Below are 23,976 nucleotides of genomic sequence, written 5' to 3'. Positions count from 1 at the left end.
GACAGCTGAAAGCAGCTGCAGGTGTATTGTGTGTAGTTTATATGATAGAGGGTGTGTTTTTTCCTGTGTCAATAAGTTTGCAGTGAACTTAATGGCTGTAATGAAAGCTGATGTAGAAACAGGCTAGTCCTGCTCTGGGTGGAGTGACTCCAGCATTGAGAACTAATCTACATGATGCAGCTCAGACACAAACACTAACTCTGAACATTAGAAACGGTTAAGCCTTTTTAACATCATTTTAGAGCTGTATTTGTAAACGCACAGCGGTCATGTCACTCAACTGACTGCATTAAAAGTTGTGGAGGAAAGTTATTGTGCTGTGTGGCAAAAGCTGCTTTTAAATGTTTCTCATTTGAGTTGTTGGATGAGCTGATGCATGTCAACTGTTGATTCTGAGGAAGTAATAGTAGATCAAATCTGTAATTGCATTGACTTGCATGTGGTGTAGAATGGCCTATTTATTTAGCTCATATGGTTATATATGTATATTTTTTTTCTCTATCACCCGTGTGTGTGTGTGTGTGTGTGTGTTGATATAAACCCCAGCTAAGCAGAGTGGAGTACATGAGGAGAGGAAAAGAAGCAAACACAGAGGTACCACATGTCTGTGTAGATGAGTCCGCTGAGCTCACTGGGTCACTGGGACAGAGCAGGGACATCCTGCCTCAGTTTCCAGCTGCTTCATAGATTCAATTTGGTGTCCTAACTTCAAAAGCCTGCAGATGTTAACTCTATGACTGTTTTTAATTGTTCAGTGTCAACCAGCATATTTGATTAATTGCTTCTCAACATAAGGAGACAGGACCAACTCATAGTTTTTTTCATGTTCTTGCCTTTTGTGGTCATATTGTACTTAATGTTAATTTTTATATCTCCTATGGCATAGCATGCGATAGATTACTGTTCCTCTTCTTTAAGATTAAGTTTCTTGCGAGGACTAATTCCATACAGCAGTAATTTACAGACATTTAATACACAAATGCATCATCCCTGTGTGTTCCCAGTCCAACCAGAACTCTCAGAGCCTAGGTTCAGGAGGAGAGAGAGGACAAAAGCAGGAACCAGAGGAACTAAGTATCTGGCAGGAATGAGATCAGCGTCTCTAGGCCTAGGTGGGCTGCTAGCTTTGGTCTGTTAGTATGAACCATGGGTTGCTTGTACAGTGTGATGTAGTGGTGAAATTAACAGTGGGTCATTTATGACTTCCAGTTGGTGATCATCAGTTATCAAGTTACATTTTTTTATTATACAAATGGTTAATTTGTTTCCTTTTGAAATGATTAGTGAAAGGTCCTAAAAGTATGTTAAACTGTTGAAATTGCTTTATTCTTCACTACATCTCTTGGTTTATCATTTTGCATAAAGAAGCCCTGCATGGTAGGTGTTGCGACTGTGTCTGCAAGCTTTACTTCTACGGTGGCACAAGTAATCATGTCGCTTTTCAAATGTGGCTCAGATTCTGGCTTTGAATCCAACAGGTCACCACTTAGTGCAATACCTGGCTGGAGTTATAGTGTACATAGCTGAATTTGAGTTTTGTCTAACTAGTTTGCTTGGTTGTTAACGACAGCAGTGCGTCTTCTGCTGCAGAAAGCCAGTTTGGTTTGTTTGCTTTAGCTTCAGGCTGAGATGAGCTTGATGTGTTGGTTCAAGTAGAGCTAGCAGTAAATAGAGCTGTTTTAAAGGGCTGTGTGCAAACACTGCAACTGATATTGGACTGTTGGAATGATGAGCAGTAAATGGGCGGATTGCTTGATGGTATATAACCACACAGCTATGACATGTGAAACACTCCAGTGTTGTAACTCCTGTCTTGTTTTTGTGCGACATCAGATGAAAAACCTGGAGATGCAGCCAGAGGCGCTAAGAAAGGTATCACCATGCAGCTACTTGCATGAAGCTGTGCTGTGCTACAGTGTGGGTTAGACTAATGGATGAAGTTTCAACTACTCACAACTCATTGTGGTCTGGATCCAACGGATTGTTTGTTTAATTTAAACAAACTAAAACCCTCCAGATATATATTATAAATGAAATACTGATTTTTATAAATGAAGTAGTGAGTTATTAACCCATTTTAAAGGGTTGGTTTGTGGAAATTTAAAGATGTTTGGCCTAATTCTGTGCTTGTGCTTCATGAGTGAAACCCTTTGTTAAACCTTAGCAGTGTACCGGAAGCTACCAGAGTACCTTAATTTTAGTTAATCAAAGAAATGACCTTGTTGTACCAGCTAAGTGAATCAATCACTAGGTTTGTGTTTTTAGTCCTTTAAGTTCTCAGTCACTACTAGCTAGCTTCAAACTAGTAATTTACTATATCAGGGAGGACCATTAAATCTTTGTAAATGTCTTATCTAGAAAGCACTTCAGTAATATGTAAATTCATTGATAGGAAACATCTGTGGCACCGTCATATAAGAAGCCACCAATTCTTTAAACTGGAAGTGACTGTTAGCATCACAAGCTGTAACATAATTTCCAAAAATAACAGTTTTAGGAATCAAAAGTTAAAATAAACTGAACTGCCAATCCTTTGTGAATGTAGGTATAATTTTGTTTTATTTCTATCTGCATACCTGGTGTGTTTTAGAGTTAGTAGTATTCATGCAGTTTACAGTGATGAAAATAACAGATTATGGTAACCAAACCAATGTCATTTGGTCATTTATTTTAATATTATTTAGTCAACGTTTGGTTAGATATGTCGACCGTATTCCGTATCTCTTTTACTCTTCGCTGAGAGGGTCAGGTGTTAGCAAGCTAACGATAACTTTGTCCGTTAGTTCATTCAGCTAGCTCACACAACTGCTCAATCTGGCAGTTAATAGATGTAAATATTTATTAACACCTCCAGTCTACAGAAGACCGAGTCTGGTGCAACCAGTTTTAATTAGTGATGCGTAACTCTCTTCTTAGTAAACACTTTCGTTAGAAGTTTGAATTATGACTAGCTGCTGAAACTGGCTCAGGGTCTAAATCCTGGTCTATGTTGGTTTACACCAGTTTTAAATGAATTTGAACTCTTCACTGTTATCTACAAAGTCTATTCACTGCTTTGAGGAGAAAGGAAGAGAAGTATGACAAGGACCTGGCCTCGAACTGGTTTTAACTGACGCACAAACGTGCACCAGCCTGCCTGATGTGTGGTAAATTACAATAACAGAGTGCATTTCAGCATGGCCTTCTTCCCATGATAACTCATTTTACAAGTGGTGAAACACAACAGTGTTATTGGTCATCCATCCCAGGAACCTTTCCAACTAAGGACGCAGGCTTGAAGCTTCGGGAGGCTCTAAAGCAGCAGCTGGCCATCATCCATGAACGCGTGGAGGCCAAGAAGCTTGCCAGGCTGGCTCTGGCTGAGGTCAGACAGCTATTGGCTAAAGAGGAGGAGGAGAAGGAGCTGGAGCTGGGGAGGAAGGAAATAACAGCCAAAGTGAAGGAGAGGGTGGCTGCCAGGTTGAAAGTGGAAGAGGAGAAGATAGAGAAAGAAGAGATGGAGAAAGCTCTGGAGAAACTAAGGAAGGAAAAAGCAAAACATCCGGATGAGAAGAAGGAGGAGAAGGAAGGGGAGAAGAAATCAAAGAAAGAGGGGGAAAAGGAGGAAAAGTCAGAGAGAGAGGGGGAGGGAAAGAAAGCACAGGAGGAGGACAAGGGGAGGGGGAAAGAGAAAGAAAAAGGCAAGAAAAGCAAATCTGAAAGAGGAGGCAAGAATTGAAGTCAGAGAACTATATTGATCCCATAGGAAGGCAGCCTTGGGGAAGGGTATTGAACCTCAGTACTTCCTGAAGAGTGCCCCTAATGCCAACTATCCAACGCTGACATCAAATGTCTGTCAGATTCAGTTACTTGTTTACTTATTCTTCAATCAGGCAGTCCTTGATTTACACAACATTTAATATTTGAGAAATTTGGCTTTTTTAAGTAAGAAAAGGTTCTGTAAGCAACATTTATATTTTTCAAAAGAAGATGTGTATTGATACTGAAACTCAGGTATTGGCACTGGTATCGAAAAATGTCAAAACGATACCCAGCCCTACATATAGATCAGTGACTTAGATTTAAGTCATGGTGCAAATGTAGGCTACTTTATCACCTATTCAAATAGTTTTACAAAAAATAAAAGGTATACAAATTAAAATGCATTGTAACCAATAACAACAACAACAAGGCGATAAAACAGCTGTTCTGGTGAGGATAAAGAGAAGTCACTTTCCAGCCTATGAATTAAATATATTGAATGTGTCATACTGTTGTCTGTGTTCTGGAGCTAGTTTACTTTTTCAACTAGCAAAACCAATGAGGGACCGCAGTGACATACAAAACCACAATTGCATAGTGAGCAGACACCATCACTCTACAACTAAAGTCCTGTGCTGGAAATTAGCTTCACTGTCGGGCTGTGAACTAACCATTTGGGAATCACTGGTTTAAGAGTTGTTAGCCAGCTGCCGTTTTTCTCTGTCAGTCTGTTTTTAATTACAGGATGAGGGGGGGAGGATGGAATGGTAGGGACGAAGGGGAGCAATGGAAAATGTTCAGGGGTTAGAAGAAACACTGCAAGAGTTTCTAAAGCAACGATATCAAGTGTGACGTACTTTAGTGTTCATGATTTTCATATTTAGATTTGACTAGATTAAAATCAATGGGTCCACCCAACCCTTCACTTTAGAATTTATGAGACGGTTTTTCTTAATTTAGTATGTATTTCATGAATGTTATTTTCTTGTTTTGTCAATAAAGTTTGTGAATGCCTGTAGATGCCCCTTTTTTATTTCATGTGTGAAGGCAAATCCCTTGTGTTTCCATCAGAGTGTGTGATAGCAAGGTGACAGGAATGGATATCATATTATGAATCTATATGACCTCAGATCATCATCCAGTTGAAACTCTACACTTGGGATAACACAATTACTTTCCAGCACACCACATTAATGACATCGCATTTGATAATTGTGTCTGTTGTGTTGAAATGTAACACAAATATTTTTCTGTCAGGTGAAGTCATAACACAATGTGCCGATATGATATTTATGAGATATTCAATTAAACTTCAAAGAGTCAGCAAAAGAATACCCATGCCTTTCTCAGCTGGTTTGATCAGTGTGTTGGTTTATGTGTATGAAGTTCACAATGTTACACAATGACTGTCTGTTTATCATCACATACATGTGCCACAGTCCAGCAAAACCAGCTAGACTACTTACTGATGAACTGCATCTGCCACACACATTAGTGTATGACATCTATAAATCTAACACATATTTAAAACCCCAGTCACTCAATATGGGCTGATATTCTTCAGCATGCACTCACACACACACACACACACACACACACAACACACATATACATGTGCATATCCTGTGGCTATACTGTACACATACATATGTCTCCTGCCAACAACCTGTGCGTCATCTCATGTAGGACTGAAAGAGAAAGCCGTCGTCGTCACTTCCCGTAGCGAAGAGGCCGCCGCCCCAGTGGAGACTTCTGCTCCTGAACCCACACCAGAAGGTACCACACATGTTCATTATGCACACATACTCATACACACACACACACACACACACACACTTTCTCTCAACTGGTGTGACAGGAACATGTTGATGGTAGATAATGGGTGAAGAGGGAACACAGGTGTTGCATGGTAACAGATCTCCACAATGGGATTGAGCTCATCCGTTGGTGGTATCAGTGTCATAACAGCCTGATATGGATATCAAAACCTCACCCTGGGGCTCCAGTTAAATGGCTCTGTGTGCATCATACGCATATCCTCAGTATCTATAAAACTTCACAAATATTTTAGAGTGGATGAAGGCATAATTAAACTAACAAATAGGCTCTTACAATTAATTTATTTTGATAACGACACAAACTTTGTCAACATGTAGTCTCATAAAGACAAAACAGCTGAAGTAAACAGGTCTTTTCACTTAATCCACTTGATTAGACCTCCGGTCATTACTGTGTGGGTGGGTAGAGACTGTGCTCCACTGACATCTGATTCATCCGATGATTTTTCTGTTGGTTTTGTTGCATCTGCTGTCCGGCTGCACCTTTACTATTTTGGTTCACTCTCAGCGCTGTTTTTTTCCGCTGCAGCAGGCAGTTGTTTTCAGAGAAAAAGCTCTAAAAAGCCACTTTACACCACCTGCTCAGCACCAAATGGTGAACACACACAGTTAGCTGTAGACTAGCTGGTGAACATAGTGGAGCATTTAGCAGCTAAAGAGCCAGATATTTTTCTCAGGAGTTGGTAGAGAGTAAAAACAGAGCTAAAAGAGAGTGAATATTGGACTTACATTCACCAGGTGGACAGAAACACGACTCCAAAATGATTGATAATGTTGCTCCGTAACTGCTGGATGTGGAAATAAGCATCTGTTTGCTAACAAGTTAAAAGCTGATATGTCAGTTTTGTGTTCACAACTTGTTTCCGTTGCCCCCAAGTGGCAAAAAAAAACAGATGTTGCAAGTTAAATCATTTTAATTGGTACATGTAGTTTGATCCCATGTAATTCCCAGCATAGCTTCACCAAAACACAACCTAAGAAGAGGTTTAATCAGACAGAATAAGTGAAAACCTTCATAGCTGTGTTGGTGTGCTGGGCCTTTAATGATGGCACTGCATGGAAAGATGAAGTCAGAAAAATTGAAACCAAAATAAAACATAAAAATCAAAACAAAGTTAAAGCAAAGCTGTACAACTTATTCTGCTTGTTTCCTGGGAGATCGCAGTTGATTTAGCTTTAATTAATAGATGTGAAATATTCAAAGTTTTATCAAAATAATTCTGTTTAGACAATCACATGTTTGTCATTAAAATTTCACAAATAGCATGACACCATGCTCTGTAACATACAGACAAATGCTCCAAATCAAACAGCTTACTGTAAGAATCTGCTTAGCCAGAAAAAATAAAGAGCATTTTAGATATCAAATACTAACATTTTGCATTACCAAGATATGTCACCATATGCCCATTTACATACATTCACTTTATTTCATCATGCCACTCTGTCCTCAGCTGTTGTTGAGCCTGATCCAGTGCCTGTGGAAGATGTGATCGAAGCCGCTGTAGCAGAGGAAATTGCTGCTCCACCAGGTATGTGAGTGTGTATGCCTCCGTGTGACTACAGTGTTAGAATATGGCATCCATCAGTGCAGGCAGACAAGTAACAGACGCAGAGACGTTAGATAAGTTACATCCAAATGTCTAGTTACACTACAGCGTGTATAAAGGACTCTCTCTCAAGGGTTGGTGTGAGTTGCCTCCTACAGGATGGACTCTGATAAACATACTGACATATTGCCAAGCTGTGGTGTGAATCTGTACAACTCTCTGCTTCTCCTCTCCAGAGCCTGAACCTGAGGTAGCAGCTGAGCCTGAACCAGAACCTGAGGCTGAACCAGAGCCTGAACCAGAGCCTGAACCAGAACCAGAGCCAGTGGAGACTCCTGAGGTTTGTACAGACCAGGTTGAGTGTTAGAAAACCCTCAGCAGACCTCTCTCAGTCTTAATCCCTTTCCATGATCTTCCCTTCTCAAGTTGAAAATGTAAAATCAAATGTACACAAGAAGTTGAGAGGCATTTAGTCCTTAAGGGACTCTGTTATAAACCCGCACACATGCAAGTGTGAACCTGTTGTTGACATGTGGGTGGTGTATTCCTTTTTCAGGTGATTGAGGAGGATCCAGAGGTGCTGGAGGAGGAGCTTCCTGCTGTAGAGGAGGAGGTTCCTGTGGAGGAGGCTCCTGTGGTGGAGGTATGTAGTTTTTGTTACTGTGTGTTGCATCATAGTTGCATGCCTATTTCATACACACTTTGCTACGCTGGCAGATGGAAACTGGCAGTTTGGTGGGATGGAGGTGGTATCCTCCCTACAGGATAAAATAAGTCACAAACTTTGCACTCAGCATAACAAATACTAGTAAACAATCTTAATTTCCTTGTCAATCTACCAATTTTTGTTTTTATAAGCAATCTCTTAAACCTCTTACAGTTGTTTGTCTCTCTTTTGTCCAGTTTTGAACTAATCTACTAATTCTAACCTGTGCCACCTATTAGAGAACACAAAAGAAAATCTTTGTTTAAAACAACTAATGCTCAGATAAACATGAAAACATCTCAAATAAATTTAAACTGGTAATACTTAACTTCAAGTCCCCAGTTAGCATTTATAAGCAGTGTATAAACAATTAATAAATGATTTATAACACACAAAGGACACAAAAGACATTTTTAGTGTTTATTAATGTACAGTATTTATCAGCAATTATAAAGTGTGAAGATATATTTCATATATCACAACTGTATAGTCAAGTCAGTTTTGTTTAAATAGCCCAATCTCAAATTTACAATCAGTACAACATACAACACCCTCTTTCCAACAACCCTCAGAGCGGATAAGTAAAACCTCCCTAAGAATAATACTTTTTAGGCAGTTTATCCCAAAAATATAGTAAACTGTGTTTTACTATAATATATGGCTTATTATTGTAAAACTGTATTTCTGCTGTTTAACTCTCATATAAAGAAGTAAAGTAAATTCTGGTAGTCTTTCTGTACACTCTATAATTGTCTGAAATCAGTCAGCTGTATCGTGACTGTCCTCCAGTGTGGCTGCCAATCAGACCTCTAGTTAATTAGCAGAGAAGCTGCCTAAACCAGAAAGGGCCTGTTCGCTCGAAGGGTAGAAAAGAGGCACTGTGTAGTCCACTCTTTTACAAGGAAACAAATGAATACTGTTGCAGATTTAAAGTGTTCCTTGAGCACACGCCTGGTCAAATAGTACAGCCCTGTGCCAGTATGACACTACTTCTAGCATGACCTGGTATGGTTGACCTCAATATTTTAAAAATGATAATGATCCAAAGATAAAAAATGCTGTTGATCTTTCTGATTCTCATAATCAGTTTTTTATGATTGAACTTTAGTTTTGATACATAGACTTGTGCTTAAGACCTTCTGACCCCATGAAAGTTGAACATTTATTAAATGTATTCCTACTTGTTTCTTATCTCTCCCTATCTTTTCCTAACCTTTGGTTGGTTTGATTGATTTCAGGATGCTCCAGTTGAGGAGGAGGCAGCAGCTGAGGAGGTGGAGGAACCAGCAGTAGAGCAGGCTGTGGAGGAGGAGGCTGTTGACGAAGCTGTGGAAGAGCTAGCATCAGAGCTAGAGGCTGCGGTGGAGGAGGCTGCTGAGGAGGTGGCAGCAGCTGTAGAGAGCGAGGAGACCGCAGAGGAGGCAGCTCCTGTAGAAGAAGCTGTCGAGGAGCCCGCTGAAGAGGAAGCAGCTCCCGCAGAAGAGGCCGTTGAGGAGCCCGCTGAAGAGGAGGCAGCTCCTGCAGAGGAGACTGTCGAGGAGCCCGCTGAAGAGGAAGCAGCTCCTGCAGAGGAGGCCATCGAGGAGCCCGCTGAAGAGGAGGCAGCACCTACAGAAGCTGAGGAGGAGGTAGCAGAAGAGGAGGAGGCAGCTGCTGAGGAGGAACCTGCTGATGAGCCTGCTGTAGAGGAGGCAGCTGCTACAGAAGAAGATGTAGCAGAAGAAGAGGAGGCAGCACCTTCAGAAGAGGCTGTAGAGGAGGTAGTAGAAGAAGAGGAGCAGGCACCACCTTCAGACGAACCTGCTGAGGATTCTGCTGAAGAGGAAGCAGCTCCTGTAGATGAAGCTGTGGAGGAGGTAGCAGAAGAGGAGGAGACAGCTCCTTCAGAAGAGGCAATAGAGGAGGCCGCAGAAGCAACTCCAGAAGAAGCAGTGGAGGAGCAAACAGTACCAGGTAGAGTCACAATTTATTAGTTATCAACATAAACTTCATTTCCAACTATTTTGATGGTCAGTTAATCAATTTGAGTCATTTGAGTGGCCCCAGCCTCTCTGGTGTGATGTTTTTGAGTTTTGTGGTTTGGTTAGTCTTCTACAATTGTAAAACGAATATATAGATTTTGGACTGTTGGTTGCACAAAACAATGTGAACATTTGAAGATGTCACCAGGGATGACTGAAGAGCATTTTTCACCATTTTCTGACATTTTACAGACAAAACGATTAATCAGTTTGATTATTCAATTATTTGATAAAATAACTGACAGATGAATCAGTAGTATGCCCAGTACCAGTTTAACAGTAGTCTTTGGTATTGTCAGGATACCCAGTTTTTGACAAATACTAATAGTGAGCTTAAGATCTCCTCCAGACATTTAAGACATGGAAATACTGCTTGTAATAATAGTGTCTAATATGTTTTATTCACAAAAAAGTTAAAATATGCCATTAATAATTCTTTAAATGACATTACTCCATCTCCCTCATCGAAAAATCCAGAATCTATGAATATGCAAACATTTGTCATTTCAAAAGTTCAACTATTTGACACAAGATGTTTCCTCAACACAGTTGTGCAAGTTTCATACTTAACCACGATTGGCTCCAAATTTTTCAACAATTGAATGTGAACAGGGATTAAAAAGCCAGACTGCAGCTGTCCAGGAGAAATACTCTCCAAGTGCTCAGTGGAAATGGATTAACTACCAAGAACCTCACTAACTAAACAACTTCCACTCCTGCCTGATACCAAGCTTGTCTAACAGTAGATAAAGTAGCTTTATCAGTTAACTTAACGATAACTGAACCATCAAGACAGATTAAAGTCCAGGAGACTCCTTTTAACTATCAATAATAGTATTTCACATACTGTCAGTAGACCAACGGCATTATTCAGAGAAATGAGACTTTATTTCCTCCCACTGTTGAGTCACAAGACATCTGCTATCACTTCACATGGTTTCTGCCAAGGTGTTAGCATGGAGTGCTGGAGCTGATGATACAAAGATGATTTCTTGCGGCGGTGTTGTACAAGTGCTAAAGTAATGTTTAAAAGAATTCTATTTTCTGGAGCGTACAGTTGTTCATGGTTTCTTTTTTATTCCACAGTCACAGAGACAGATGAAGAGGAGGTAGCACAAGAGGTAGAGGAGGCAGCAGAAGAAGGTGAGTACACACACACACACACACACACACACACGCTTGACATCTAAAGACCCAAATCAACTAAAGGGTGTATATATGCACAGCTGGGGTAGAAGCTTTGTTCGGGGATATCATCACATCATGTTTAAGATCTTTGGTCTGACTTCACATGTGTGTTTCTGTTTGCAGCAGCAGAGTTTTTTGAGACAGAGGAACAGATTCAGGATGAGCCCACAGGTAAACTCTACTTCACTCTTGTTATGATAGCTTACACATGACCTTTAGAGTCATGACCACACTAAGGGTCAGTTTATGCTCCAAAGGGAATAAGTTCATACGACGTGTTGTCTGACCTCGTTGGAAATCAAATGTTTATAGTTGTTCTAAATGGCCACACTTGAGGATAACGAAGACATTCAGTGTTGTACTCAGAAATAGTTGTGTTAAGAATGAAAAAAGACACTAAAGGTGGCTGTATACTCCTTCAGACATGCTTGTCAGACGGTGGAAAAGCCCATTAAACCCCCTTCACCTGCACCTTTCCCATAGCAGATAAGGGGGAGGGGGGGGGCTGCTCACGGCTATTTCTGTAACTTTCTGAAACGGACAAGCCGACCTTCACACCCACTTCACACATTGATCGGCCAGCTGTGCAAGATGTGAGAAAGGAGTGAGGGTTTGAGCTTCTCTCTCTAGCTCTCCCCTTTTTCATTCATAGAACAACTATTCATGTCACTTTTCATGTCAACAGCCAAGTGCAACACTATGCTTGACTTCCAGGAGAGACTGTCTAAAAATATGCACCGTTATCCCCGTATCTGAACGATAGCGCGTCTCCCTCGTCCCCAGAGTTGTAAAGTTATGACACATTATGCGATACAGGGGTAATGACATAAGGCCAGAACAGCTGTTAGCATGTGAATGTCTGCTATCTAATATCTGCTGTCAATGTGTAACTGATAATCAGCTGCACTTTGGCTGCTTTTACAGATGAACACAATATCTGTTCGTTTTGTTACTAGAAAGCTTGTGAAAGGACAATTCATGTATGTTTTTCTCCACATGTTCCCCCTCAGACACAATTATACAATACATCATCAAATACAAGTGCAAGATCAGAGACTAACACACTGAGAGATATTTTTCCCATGAGAAGACTAAGCATCATCCTGTTTGTGTTTCCTATAGAAACGTAGAGGCTGCCGCGGTCGCCGTGGTGACGGAGCAGGGACCCACTGACGTTGCATCAGCACCATCTGAGCGTGCTCAGAACGATGCATCTCTCCACCTCCAGAGAAACGATTGAGTTGTCATGACATCACTCGCCTCTCTCCCTCCCCCCCCATCTTTCTCACCCTCCCTTTGTTTTCACCTTCCTGTTCAATTCCTTTCAGTGTAAATGAGTCGGATAATGGATGAATTGTTTACTAATATGGTACTCCTGTTTTTACCCTTCTCCTTCTTTTGTTCACCTTTTTTTTTTTTTTTATCTTAAGCAGAGCACCCATTTCCATTTTTGTTCAGGGTGGTTTAGTTCTGTGTGTCTGTGACCAGATGTGAAGTCTATGTGCTCTACTTGTACAACACGTCTACCCGAGTCTGTATCTGCAAGAGCTGAAAAAGTTAAACCAGTCCGGAACTTTATTTTGAAGTCTCTCAGTGATGTAGTTTGGCTTCCTGGAGCCAAATTGTGTTGCCAAGCAAAATAAGGCCAGAGCTCATAACTGAAAAGCCATCCCTTGGCAGTTTCAAAACCGTCTCTGAGTTTAAAGGACTCCTGTCCACCTGGTGACTCATCAGGTTCTGAAGCTTCACAGATTCAAAACTCAGCTGGAGCAAAAAAACAAACTAGAAATCTTTCTCTGAGCACCTCGGGTGGTGTTACCCAATCCCTCCTTCTAACAGAATCAGCTCTGTGGAGGCAAGAAAACAACATTTCTACTTTTAGAAATCAAATCAGAGTTAAATTTCTGTCCCCTGTTTTGCAGTGTAACTTCAGAATTTAGAACATCAGCTTTAAATTCAGCCGTTTGGTTCTGGTCTCAGTGTTGTAGATTCTATGCAAAACTGCCGCGATGTCCCTCACCCCCTCCTCACCCCTCCTCACCCAGCCAGTTTATTTACCACTCAGTATGCGTCGACTCCAGGATGAGCCATATGCTAGCACGTTCACAGAGAAAGCTGTGTGTGTGTGCGCGTGTGTGTGTATGTGTGTGTGCGTGTGTGTGTGTGTGTGTGTTTTGAGTGTGTGGATGTATTCCTTATGTACCCCATGATGACAAATCTTTTACTAACCAATCCCTTCTGTGAGCCGTAGATGCCGTGATGTAGTTTTGGAGAGTTTTTTTTTTTTTTCAGTTTTGTTCTGTAACTATCTGTACCTCTGTCTGCGTGTGTGTTCTGTAGATTTCTAGCTTTCTTTTTTTTTTTTTCTTTCATATTTCCAGATAATAAGTTTTAACTGAAGTTGAAACTTTAACTCTTTTAGTTTAAAACCTTAACTGTGATGAAAATGAGGACACCATGGATGGCGCAAAGCTGTCAAACCAAGTGATACATGGATCCTTTTAGCAGGCTGCCTGATACTGAAGTGTTTTACCCCTGTGTGATCCAGATCCCACTTCTGTCTCCACCGCTTCAGTGTGGCAGATCTGTAGTTTCTGGCTCACAGAGGGTTAAATAAACACACAGGTGTCATGTTCCTTTGGAAGTCCAGTCTAAAAATAGCTTGTTTTTGTTTGTCGCAAGCATGGCTGGATTAACCCACTAGGAGGCCTCGGGGCACAAAATGAGCAGTGAGCCCCCTTTAACCCCCCTGATTGTGGTAATGCTGTTAAACACAAATTCATTAAGGAACATGCACCATGTCATTTTGACACAGGTAGATAAGATGGCGAATAATCCACAACCTGCCTAATTTGATAAATGTGCATTCTCTGTAACAAAATTACAATTAATGAAATGACCTCAAATCAACACGTAATGAATCAGGGGCTTTTGGGATCTGGTTTGGTGATCCAGCCTCAGTCATGAGGCTTCATCAATGTCAAAACTTCACTGCCTCATTCTCTCTGCTCAAAAACTTAATAGCTGTGTGTTTTTATTTTTCTTTCTTCGAGGGAATTTGTTGTTTCCTCTTCTTTTGTGACATCAACATTTGTCTTGTGTTTTTTTAAAAATGATTGATCCATGATAGCAGGGCGTCTGCAGGCCCAAACCACCACAGCAACATCTTAACACCTCATTCCACTGCAGAACTGCCGAGTGAGCATTTTATATCTTAATTAGAAGGTGATGGCCACATTCCCTGTTGTTAAGTGTGCATCACCTTGTACTGGATGAGAGATATTGGTGACACTAATACAGCTTTGGGAAATTGGGTAGACACCCTGAATAACACATTTCTGATGTGATACTGACAGTAAACAATATGTAGATGATATGTAGGAATTGATTGCGGAACAACACTACTGTTTGTGGTAGGAGTGGAAGATTAGGAAAAAACATTAAAAAAAAAAATGTTTGATTTTGAAGTCTCAGTCCCACTTTGTGTCTCTAGTCCTCACATACTGTAACTACTAGTCTGTTTTTTAGGGATGCAACACATTCCAGTGGTGTGCAGTAGCTGTTTTTGTAGGATGTCTTTTTTTTCCCTCTGTAACACTAGCTGGGTCTTTTCTACTTTCTAACACTTTGTAAGTCATTGTGAACTGTAAAACCTTTTTAACATTGAAGATTACAATCTTTACCGAGAGAGCTTCTAGATTTTTAAAATGAACATTTTTAAAAAGGACTTGGAGAAATAAAAAAAATCTGAAAATGCTTTAAAAGCTTTTTTACAAAGCCATAAGCTGCTTGTGACAGGCAAGTTTAGGGAGCTGTGCTACTTCAGGACAAACTTTATTCTCTTAAGAATACAAAAACCACAAGCAATAAAATAAAACGGCAAAGCAGCCACACTGCAGCAGCCTGATGAAACCGATGTTTGTTTTTTCATTACTAATCTTTGATCAGAAGTCATGTACATGCTGTAAAAGGTTGTGATGCGTGGGCAAAGGAGGTGGCGGTTATTAACTTACAGTATCTGCTGAAACACTACAATAGCTGTTCAGCAGCCTGAACTCCAGTCAGTTATGGAGAAATATTGCTGTTGGCTAAAAACTGCCCGTCCCTTTGCCTCACAGTGTCGTCTGTCAATCATAACCTTCAGTCTGCAGCTGTCCTGTAGACGCTGAAAATGGTGATTAAATTATTGTGAAGTAATGATGATAATAATGGATTGTGTGAAGGAGAGTTGAAGTGTCACAGTTTTCTGTAAATGATCTGTTCTGGGAGCAGCAATAAAAGGTTTGGGACAACACAGTGGTGACTGCAGTTGTTTTATTTATACACTTTGTCACACATCACTCCTGCTGCCACTCTTTTCTATTCATGTTCCACAGAGATGCCAGTAAAGTTCGGCTGTATTCTGTATGCCTGTGGCTCAAAAAAACAAAGTATGTATCACAAATTGACAAAGTTCTTTACAATATAAAAATGTAAATACCAGGTACTGTAATCTTACTGCCTGTACAATTTACAGGCTGTGTGAAAGCAGTATGACTCAACTTTCTGTAGTAACAAATTTGGCCACAAGGTGTCACTATATTGCTATTTACTCTATCAGCACTCTGATATCAGTGTTAGTCAGGGAGACAGTGTGGCACCATCATGCATAGCAATCCATCATAATAGGAGAATTAAGACAGAAATATAATCATAATTTATTTTTTATTTCAAAAATAATTTTGGCAATATTAGCTTTATTTGCAGACTGTGCACTGATTATTTTATGATAAATATCTTTAGTTTCTTCTATGCATAATTAAGCATCACAATTGTAGGCTCATATGTACAATTAATGTACTGTACTTCCAAAAGTTGAGTTTACAGCCGTAAGTGAATTTTTTTTTTTTCTTATTCTTTCCTAGAAATACTTTTCCAACCAAAAAATGGTGCTGAGTCCCAGACTTTAATCCGGTTCACCTGCACTGAAACTGAGAGGTCTCCAGCTCTCGGATGTATTATATCTATATGATTTTATTATACATTCATGCTCCAGTTGCGTCTCCTAGATCACTGTGCAATGTATCCAATGTTGAAAAATCCAACATTCTGATTGGCCTACAGACCTCATGTGACATATGCAGACAAAATGGCGGACACGGTGGCAGACATCTTGAACCTCTGCAGTTGACAGGAAATCACATGACCTTAGCAGCGGAAGTTGGTCTTTGTGTCGTTTTTGTGTGAACATCTGCATTGCATATGTGTGTAATCTACTTTTGGCAGAAAAGGCGTGAAGGCGAGAGGACTTTACAGCAGTAAGATACAAAGTCTATTGAGTTGTGCTGAGCAAAACTCGGGAGAGACCCAGCAGCCATCAAGGGGGTAACTCTGGGACTGAAAAGTGAAGCCGATGCAGAAGTGCCTTAAACCTGCATTCTTTCTAATGGCCAGCAGGGGGCGACTCCACTGGCTCCAGAGAGTAGTCCGATTGTATTGAAGTCTATGAGAAAATGACCCTACTTCTCACTTGATTTATTACCTCAGTAAACAGTTTCCTAATGAGTTTTTGATCTCAATCGCTAGTTTCAAGTCTTCTTCAATACAGCATGATGCTCATTTTGTGAATTATGGTCCTGTTTAAGGTAAAATAGATGATCAAGCAGCGTATGCTTTAGGCATGGCTACTTTTGATTGACAAGTCGCTACCACGGCTACAACGTTGATGACATAACCATGGCGTAACCCCAGATTCACAGAGTATAGATGTAACAGCCGCTATTTCGCAGTGTGTTTCCAGTACATGAAAATTGTAATATTTTGGTTGCCTAAAAAAGTGTTGTTCAGCGTTTCAGCTCTGTTATTCGCTAGCAAAAATAAGCATTTGCATTAGCATTAGCACAGTTAACCATAGACTGTAAATTCACCATGCTAACCAAGCTAGCAGCTAGTGCTAGTCAGTTCCACCCTCTCGTCCAAATATGGCCACTCCTGGCTCCAAAAATCCAAGATGGCGATGGTCAAATCCAAGATGGTGATGGTCAAATTGCTAAACTCGAGGCTTCAAAAGAGCAGTCCACAAACAATGGGTCACATCACTGATTAACTGGCTGTAAAAGTCGAAGTGAAGCTAAATTATCTCAAGACAGTGATGCCTGTTATCACAAATCACTAACATAACACACATGTACAGATGATCAAGGTTTGTGATTTCATTTTAGTTGTTTCTGTCATTTTGTCATATTAACTGTGTGTCTCTCTTCTTTTCCTTCAGTTCTTTAGATTCAGACGCCACAGCAGCGCCCCTGAACGCCCCCTTTATAGCGGTCTGACAGCGACACTCAGCAGCATGTTGGTGCAACTGCAACTGCATTTTTTTAATATAAAAAAGCTGACAGAGAGCAAAATCACAGTTCTTTTTGTTTTTATTAAACACTTACTTTGGCAATGTAAACGCATCTTTCATCAGTAGCTCACAGAGTCTTACAGTTAGGCATAACCTACTCACATTGTTCAATAAATTGTTTATGAGAAATTGTCTAATAATTAAATTTGATTTAAACATAAAACATGTGAAAGAACTGGCGACTTTTTCCTTATTCAATTAACTTTATATTGGCCCATTTTCAATCTTTACTAGTTGCAAAATTCTCATTTAAATATTGTATGAAGCCTTTAAGGGAGTCAATGTACTTTCAAAATATATTTCTGATGAATGAGAACTTTGGTTTTTGTTTTTTTTAAAAAAAAAATCCGTGCACTACTTTATGGGAAAAACGACAAAAAACATTTTCCGCTATTGAAGTCACGTGATTTCCTGTCAACTGCGGAGGCAGAGATCAAAGATGTCTCCCTCCGTGTCCGCCATTTCGTCTGCAGCTAGTTAATTTTGGGCGGCCCGCGGGAAGGCGGGGTTGGACCGCCCACATCCACCACCTCCTGAAATAAAGAGGCGCTCGATTAGTCGATGTTGAAGTCAACGTAGCTTGCTGCAGCCCAGCCAGGAGCTAACACATTATCTCCAGTCGAAGGTAAACACACCGGGGACAGAACCATAAACACAGAGGAAATGGTTTTAGGCTATCAAAATGATTGTTTTTATCCTCGCTGAATGACGAGGTTCTCAAATTCAGCAATAGTCACCTGTCTGCTGGAATATGAACAGAAACTCCTGTCATGTTGTTTCAGCTCTTTATAAAAACTAACAGAAGAAACCCTACAGAGAGGAACCTGTTAACTGGGGAACGGTTACTTTTTTGCAGCATTTGGTCTATTTTGTCCAGATCTTATAAAATCAAAAACAGTAGCTGTTTTGCAGTGTATTGTGACGTTTTTCTTTTTCTTTAAAGTCCTACACACCACTGACGCTAGTGTGATGTATAGTGATTGGGCACATCAGTAGCTCATTCACAGCTCGGTGAAACTATTTAGATAGAGCTGCAACTAACCATTATTTTCATTATCGATACATATAATTGATTATTGTCTTGATTAGTCGATTAATCGTTTACTCCATGAAATGTTAGAATCTAGTGGAAAAAATGCCACAGTGAAGTCTTGAGCGTGCTTGATTTGTCTGACCAGCGGTCAAAATTCCAAGCGGCAACCCTTCGGAAGCGCCAAAAGTTCCTGAATGGCCACTTGAATCAAAGAACTTATATTGATAAGAAGTGAAAGCTAATTGGTCGTTCCATTGCAACATCAGCGCACAGCAGCAGAGCTCCACCTCCGCCATGTTGAGCTGAATGCCACTAACGAATCAAAGACCTTAATGACACCAGTAAAACGTCCCGCCTACAAAGTGCCGTACAAAAGTAAAACAAAATTCTTTCTATTCTATTTTCATATAATGCCTCTACCGAACTGACCTGTGTTGAACAATGACAAAAATATTATAAATATGCATACTATTATAACTATTTACTTACTTATATATTACATTTATGAAAGAATCAAAGCAGAAATCATGGGTTCAGATTTACAAATTCTGAGTGTTCCAAATAGAAAGACATGACACAACAACTTTTCCTGCTTCAGAGGGGCAAAAAGTGAGCAATGGACATAAACAGAGACCAGAAAAATCCAGCATTGTTGGGATTTTGAGAAACCAGGCAAACTTTTTCATGTCGAGGACCTCCAAAATAGATGCACAATAGACCACAGACCCGTGTTTGAGGGCATTTTGTCTGGAAAAATCCCCTCTAAGAAGATACATGGGATTTCTGGTTTTGGCCGTGGTATCAAATCAGGTATTGAGAGTAGTAGAACTTCAGAGGTAATTGTACTATGGTGACATCACTAGTATATACTGTAAGTGTCATAAAATTTACTGATGACTTATTTTGAGAAATTCCCTATTGCGCTTCTGATGGCTTTGAGATACGCTGATTTTGGGCACGTAATATGTGATGAATTTAAATGAATGTGATGGTGTTTTCGGTCCAAAATGGCGTCAGCGCTACAGAAGCGCCATCTAGTGGCGGTTGTCAAAAAAGCACCAGAGTTTCGTCTCTTGTGCTTCTATACTCTTTGCCCGCTCTTCAGAAACCAATGGGTGACATCACGGTGGTTACATCCATATTTTTTACAGTCTATGCAAAAACCTAAAGATATCTTATTTATTGTCATATATGACAATAACCAGCGGGAAATCCTGTCATTGGAGCAGCTGATACAGAGAACATTTGGCATTTTTCCTTTTTGCTTTAATCAATGAATTGACTAATCGTTGCAGCTCAAGACTAAAACTCTTATAATACCCAAAATCAAGTCACCCAAATGTTTTCTACTTTCCAAAAGGCCGACTGTTAACAGGATAAAAATCCAAATAAAAGAATGAAACAATGAAGTAACTCCCCCACAGCAGGAAAACACATTTCAGACAATAAAACTCGTCTCGTCCCTGCTGAGGGAATCCTGCAACAGATTGTGAAGTCCTTTGATCACTGCATGGGGTCACCTACTGACCAATCAGAGCTCTGCTCACCACGAGGAGATCAGGCCAGTTCTAATGCGAAGACCAAGCTTTTCCACCAGTGAAAGTCTCAAACTTTGCAGATCTAATGATGTCCAGTAATGAGCAGTGTCTGACCCCTGAATACACAGGATAAGCTGCACCACTTAACCACAGATGGCCCACACCAGGACTGTGTTGCTCCAACTAACTGTGAATCCATCACTATCACCAGCACTTTGTTTAGTCTTCGCACTCACAGTGTATGTGCTGTTGTGGTGTGAAGAAGGCACGTTTGCTCATTGTTTCCAGCTAATTGTCGTATAATGTGCATCCAGCCTGAAAGATCATTAGCTGAGACGACTCCCTGGAGTGTGAATCAAGTGAGCCTTGAGTTCAATTTGTTCTGTTGAAGGTTTGAAATCCATGACAGTGCATGTGAGAGCTATTCAAACTGCTTTCATCCAACCAAGGTGACGCAGCTCTAAAGGAACAAGTTGGCACTGAAAGTAGAAAAGATGCAGAGCCCACATCATCATCATCATCATCATCATCATCATACAGTAGAAAAAGGGAGGCTGCCACACACAGAAGCTCTTAAACTATTATATGAACAGACTGATTATTCCTTTTGGAGTTATGTCTATGTCAGGTAACAATACGTCCCTCGTCCCCAGAGCTCAGCACAGACAGGAAATAAGTCTGCCTCGTTTAAGAGGGGAGGAAGAGGACACTTGAACTCTGTATGAACTTCAGCAGTGTATGTTCCTGTCCAGTGCGGCTTGCCTGGTTCATATTTCCATCATGTTCCATGTATTAGAAGGGTTACTGTTTGGAGCTACGGTGTTATTGTTGCTGTCTATCAACTGTGTTTGACAGGAAGAGATGAGTCCAGCTGAGGAGAAAAGGAACATCGGCCTCTTTTGTCCCAGCACAGGACACCTGTGTGGGAGATGAGATCTTCACTAGAGGTGAGAAACATACAACTTGTGTAATGTTAAAGGTTCAGTTCATCCAAATCACCAAAGTTATTATCATAAATATCACTTTTTAGATGAATCAATTAATCATTTAGTCTGTAAAATGGTTATTGATTGATTTTCTATCGATCCACTAATTGTTTGGCACTGAAACCATCTGTGCTGCTGTGGATGTGGCTCATGGTACCACTATCATTTCCTAAAGAATTTGATCCATTATCATAATTGACACTTGTTTACTATCCTTACTTTATCATGAAATAATGAACAAGGCAACATCTAGAAACTGCTTGATGCGTTTAAAGTTACATTCAGATTGAACCTATAACTAGCTAGCAATGTTTGCACCAATCATGTGTTTGTGTGTCTGTGTTGTTTATGTGACAGGAACTCCAGCAGAGCTGCAATGATTAATTGCCAACTATTTTGATTCATTTTTTAAGTAAACAAATGTCCAAATTCTCATTTCAGCTTGTCAATGTGAATATTTTCTGGTTTCTTTAATCATCTATGACAGTAAACTGAATATATTTTGGTTGTGTACAAAACAAGACATTTGAAGACGTCACCTTGGGTTCTGGGAAACAGGGATAGACATTTTTAACCATTTTCTGACATTTTATGTACCAACAACTAATCAATTACTCAAGAACAATCATTGACAGATTAATCAATAATGATGAATTATCATTAGTTGCAGGACTAAACTCAAATTATTTGCAACACCTTCTAATCTTTCTGTTGTGGAGGTCTATGGAGAGCTGGAGCTTGATGGCTTGAGTTTTGCTCTGACATGTACAGATGTATGATAGTCTGAATTATGTCCAGTGATTTGAATCAACAAGTGGACCAAGAATGAATTTTGAGACATAGGAAAGTATCCAAATATCTGTTAATGAGGTCTTTCACAGTGTTTCAATTTAAAAAAAAATCCAACTTCTAACATGTTAACAACAAAAATGCAGGAAATATGAAGTTGAATAATCAACAAATTCATTGGATATATACTCATCTATTAAATAATGTGGGAGACTTTCCAAAACATTCATACATTTTTCTTTTTTTTCATGTCATTTATCTTGTTCCACCATTGCACCTCATTTAACCTCCATATCTTTGCCTCTCTGTTGCCTTAGAAACAGTGTCGCAAAAACAAACCCAGACCTTACAACTGTCAGCAGTGTGACAGAGCATTCACATCATCGCAGCACCTGAAAGACCATCAGAAGATTCACAGTGGAGAGGGACTGCACCACTGCGAGCAGTGTGGGACAGTGTTCACTCAGATACACACCTTCAGATCCCATCAGCGTTTTCACACCGGAGAGAAACCGTTCCAGTGTGAGCAGTGTGGGAAAGCATTCAGTCACCAAGAGAACTTAAAAATCCACCAACGAAACCACAGCGGGGAGCGACTGTATGAGTGCCAGCACTGCAAGAAAACATTCAAGTCACCGGCAAACTGATCCGTCCGCTTACCGAGAACACAAGTATATCCACACTAGAGAGAAATTGTACCCTTGTGACAAATGTAAGAGCACATTTAGTTCTGCTGCTTCTTTAAGGCAACACAAACGTCTCCACACCGGGGAGAAACCGTTCAAGTGCCAACACTGTGAGAAAACCTTCATTTCTGCAGCCAAGTGCTCATTACATGAATGCATCCACACTGGGGAGAAACCTTACAGCTGTGATCGCTGTGGGAAGACCTTCAGTGATCCGTCCTCATGCAGGAGGCACAAGAACAGTCACACTGCTGCCAAACTATCAGTGTCAAGAATGTGAGAAAACCTTCACCAGTTTAAGTAACCTGAAGAGACACCAGTGGGACTGACCTGCTCTAACCCTAGCTAGAACAAGGGATTTACTACTTCCTGTTGGGTAAAAATATAATGAAATGTCCCTTTTTTGAAGTTGGAGTTCCCAGTCAGTATATCAACCCCAGTTCTCCATGTAATGTCCTAACTTGACTGTACACTTTAAAGCACGGTTTCCACAGACTGATAACAGCACAGTTACACAGATCTGTTACTGACTGACATGTGGCCACCAGATTTGGCCGCCAAATGCTGACAACCAGTTCTTAAATGTACTGACTTAACTAATGGTGCAGCATATGCATGTGATCAATCAGTCCTTTTTTATTTATTTATTTTTTTTATATTTTACTTTTTCTTATTACTGTTAATGTAATCAGGTCCAGATTTTCTCTGCAATAGTGCTTGAGGTTTATTTCATTCAGCAGAGTTTAAGACCACACAGACAGTAATAGTTATGTCTTTATTGGCATTTTTTATACAACTATAAATTCACTGGCCTCTCTTTTCTTTTATCAAATCTGTTCGATACTTTATATGCTGAATATTTATTTGTTTATTTCTTTTAAACACACAGATACAAATCTGTTTATGAACACATTATATCAATTATATTTGTTGCTTTTTGGGAAAATTTACAGAAAACTATATTCTGTCCAACCTCACAGGAGAAAAAATATTTTAACCACAAAGTACAATTTAATACAACATAATAAACTATGATCTGACAGATGAATAAACACCCAGATGTGATTGAAACTCAACATTCTAGCTTCATAGAGGAAGATCTGTTCTATTGTTTAAGGGTTTTATATTATGTATCAGTTCTGACTGCCATTTTATAATACAGTGGAAAACAAATGACAGAAACTGTCAGCGCCATCTAGTCTCAAATGACAGTAATTGCATCATTATGTACAACATGGTGTCAATGTTACTGTTAATATTAGACATGAATATTTTAGGTTTTAATATCAACATTATTACTGATATCACATCTGATAATAGATACAAATTCTATATATCTTGGTATCAATAATGTAACTAACATTTACCCATCTTACTATAATTTAAATCTTTGACCTAAATTTTTAACCATTGATTTTTAAATGCTCCATTATTTCAGTTTTCAAGGTTTTACTATGGTATTGTGTTCTGAGTAAGACTTGATTTTGATTGAAGTAAGACTATAGATTTGTAGTG

The 23,976-nt window shown here is 39.9% G+C and overlaps 1 protein-coding gene and 2 long non-coding RNA genes across 7 annotated transcripts in view; 2 read left to right on the top strand and 1 right to left on the bottom strand.

The window, feature by feature from the left end:
- Window positions 1-15,338, top strand: part of asph (aspartate beta-hydroxylase) — a 31,039-nt gene extending 15,701 nt beyond the window's left edge. For 4 of the 5 annotated variants that reach the window (XM_044367041.1, XM_044367043.1, XM_044367039.1 and 1 more), the window contains 8 exons: window positions 5,428-5,517; window positions 7,034-7,111; window positions 7,366-7,469; window positions 7,686-7,772; window positions 9,074-9,788; window positions 10,943-10,999; window positions 11,168-11,215; window positions 12,167-15,338. In XM_044367041.1, coding sequence (XP_044222976.1) covers window positions 5,428-5,517; window positions 7,034-7,111; window positions 7,366-7,469; window positions 7,686-7,772; window positions 9,074-9,788; window positions 10,943-10,999; window positions 11,168-11,215; window positions 12,167-12,174 — 1,187 coding nt within the window. In that variant the 3' untranslated portion in view covers window positions 12,175-15,338. The remainder of the gene's footprint in view (window positions 1-5,427; window positions 5,518-7,033; window positions 7,112-7,365; window positions 7,470-7,685; window positions 7,773-9,073; window positions 9,789-10,942; window positions 11,000-11,167; window positions 11,216-12,166) is intronic. The other variant, XM_044367040.1, reaches the window with a different exon arrangement.
- LOC122993148 lies at window positions 13,365-16,969 on the bottom strand. Its single transcript, XR_006406346.1, has 2 exons — window positions 13,945-16,969; window positions 13,365-13,912 (listed from the first exon to the last, which is right to left on the bottom strand). It is a non-coding gene; the product is annotated as an uncharacterized LOC122993148 (long non-coding RNA).
- Window positions 16,970-17,901: 932 nt separating this feature from the next.
- Window positions 17,902-23,532, top strand: LOC122993130. Its single transcript, XR_006406340.1, has 3 exons — window positions 17,902-18,054; window positions 20,856-20,947; window positions 22,093-23,532. It is a non-coding gene; the product is annotated as an uncharacterized LOC122993130 (long non-coding RNA).
- Window positions 23,533-23,976: the final 444 nt, after the last annotated feature.

This window comes from Thunnus albacares, chromosome 12 (assembly GCF_914725855.1).
Source record: "Thunnus albacares chromosome 12, fThuAlb1.1, whole genome shotgun sequence".
NCBI lineage: Eukaryota > Metazoa > Chordata > Actinopteri > Scombriformes > Scombridae > Thunnus > Thunnus albacares.
The sequence above is the reverse complement of the archived record's forward strand: the minus strand, read 5'-3'. Positions and strand labels throughout refer to the sequence as shown.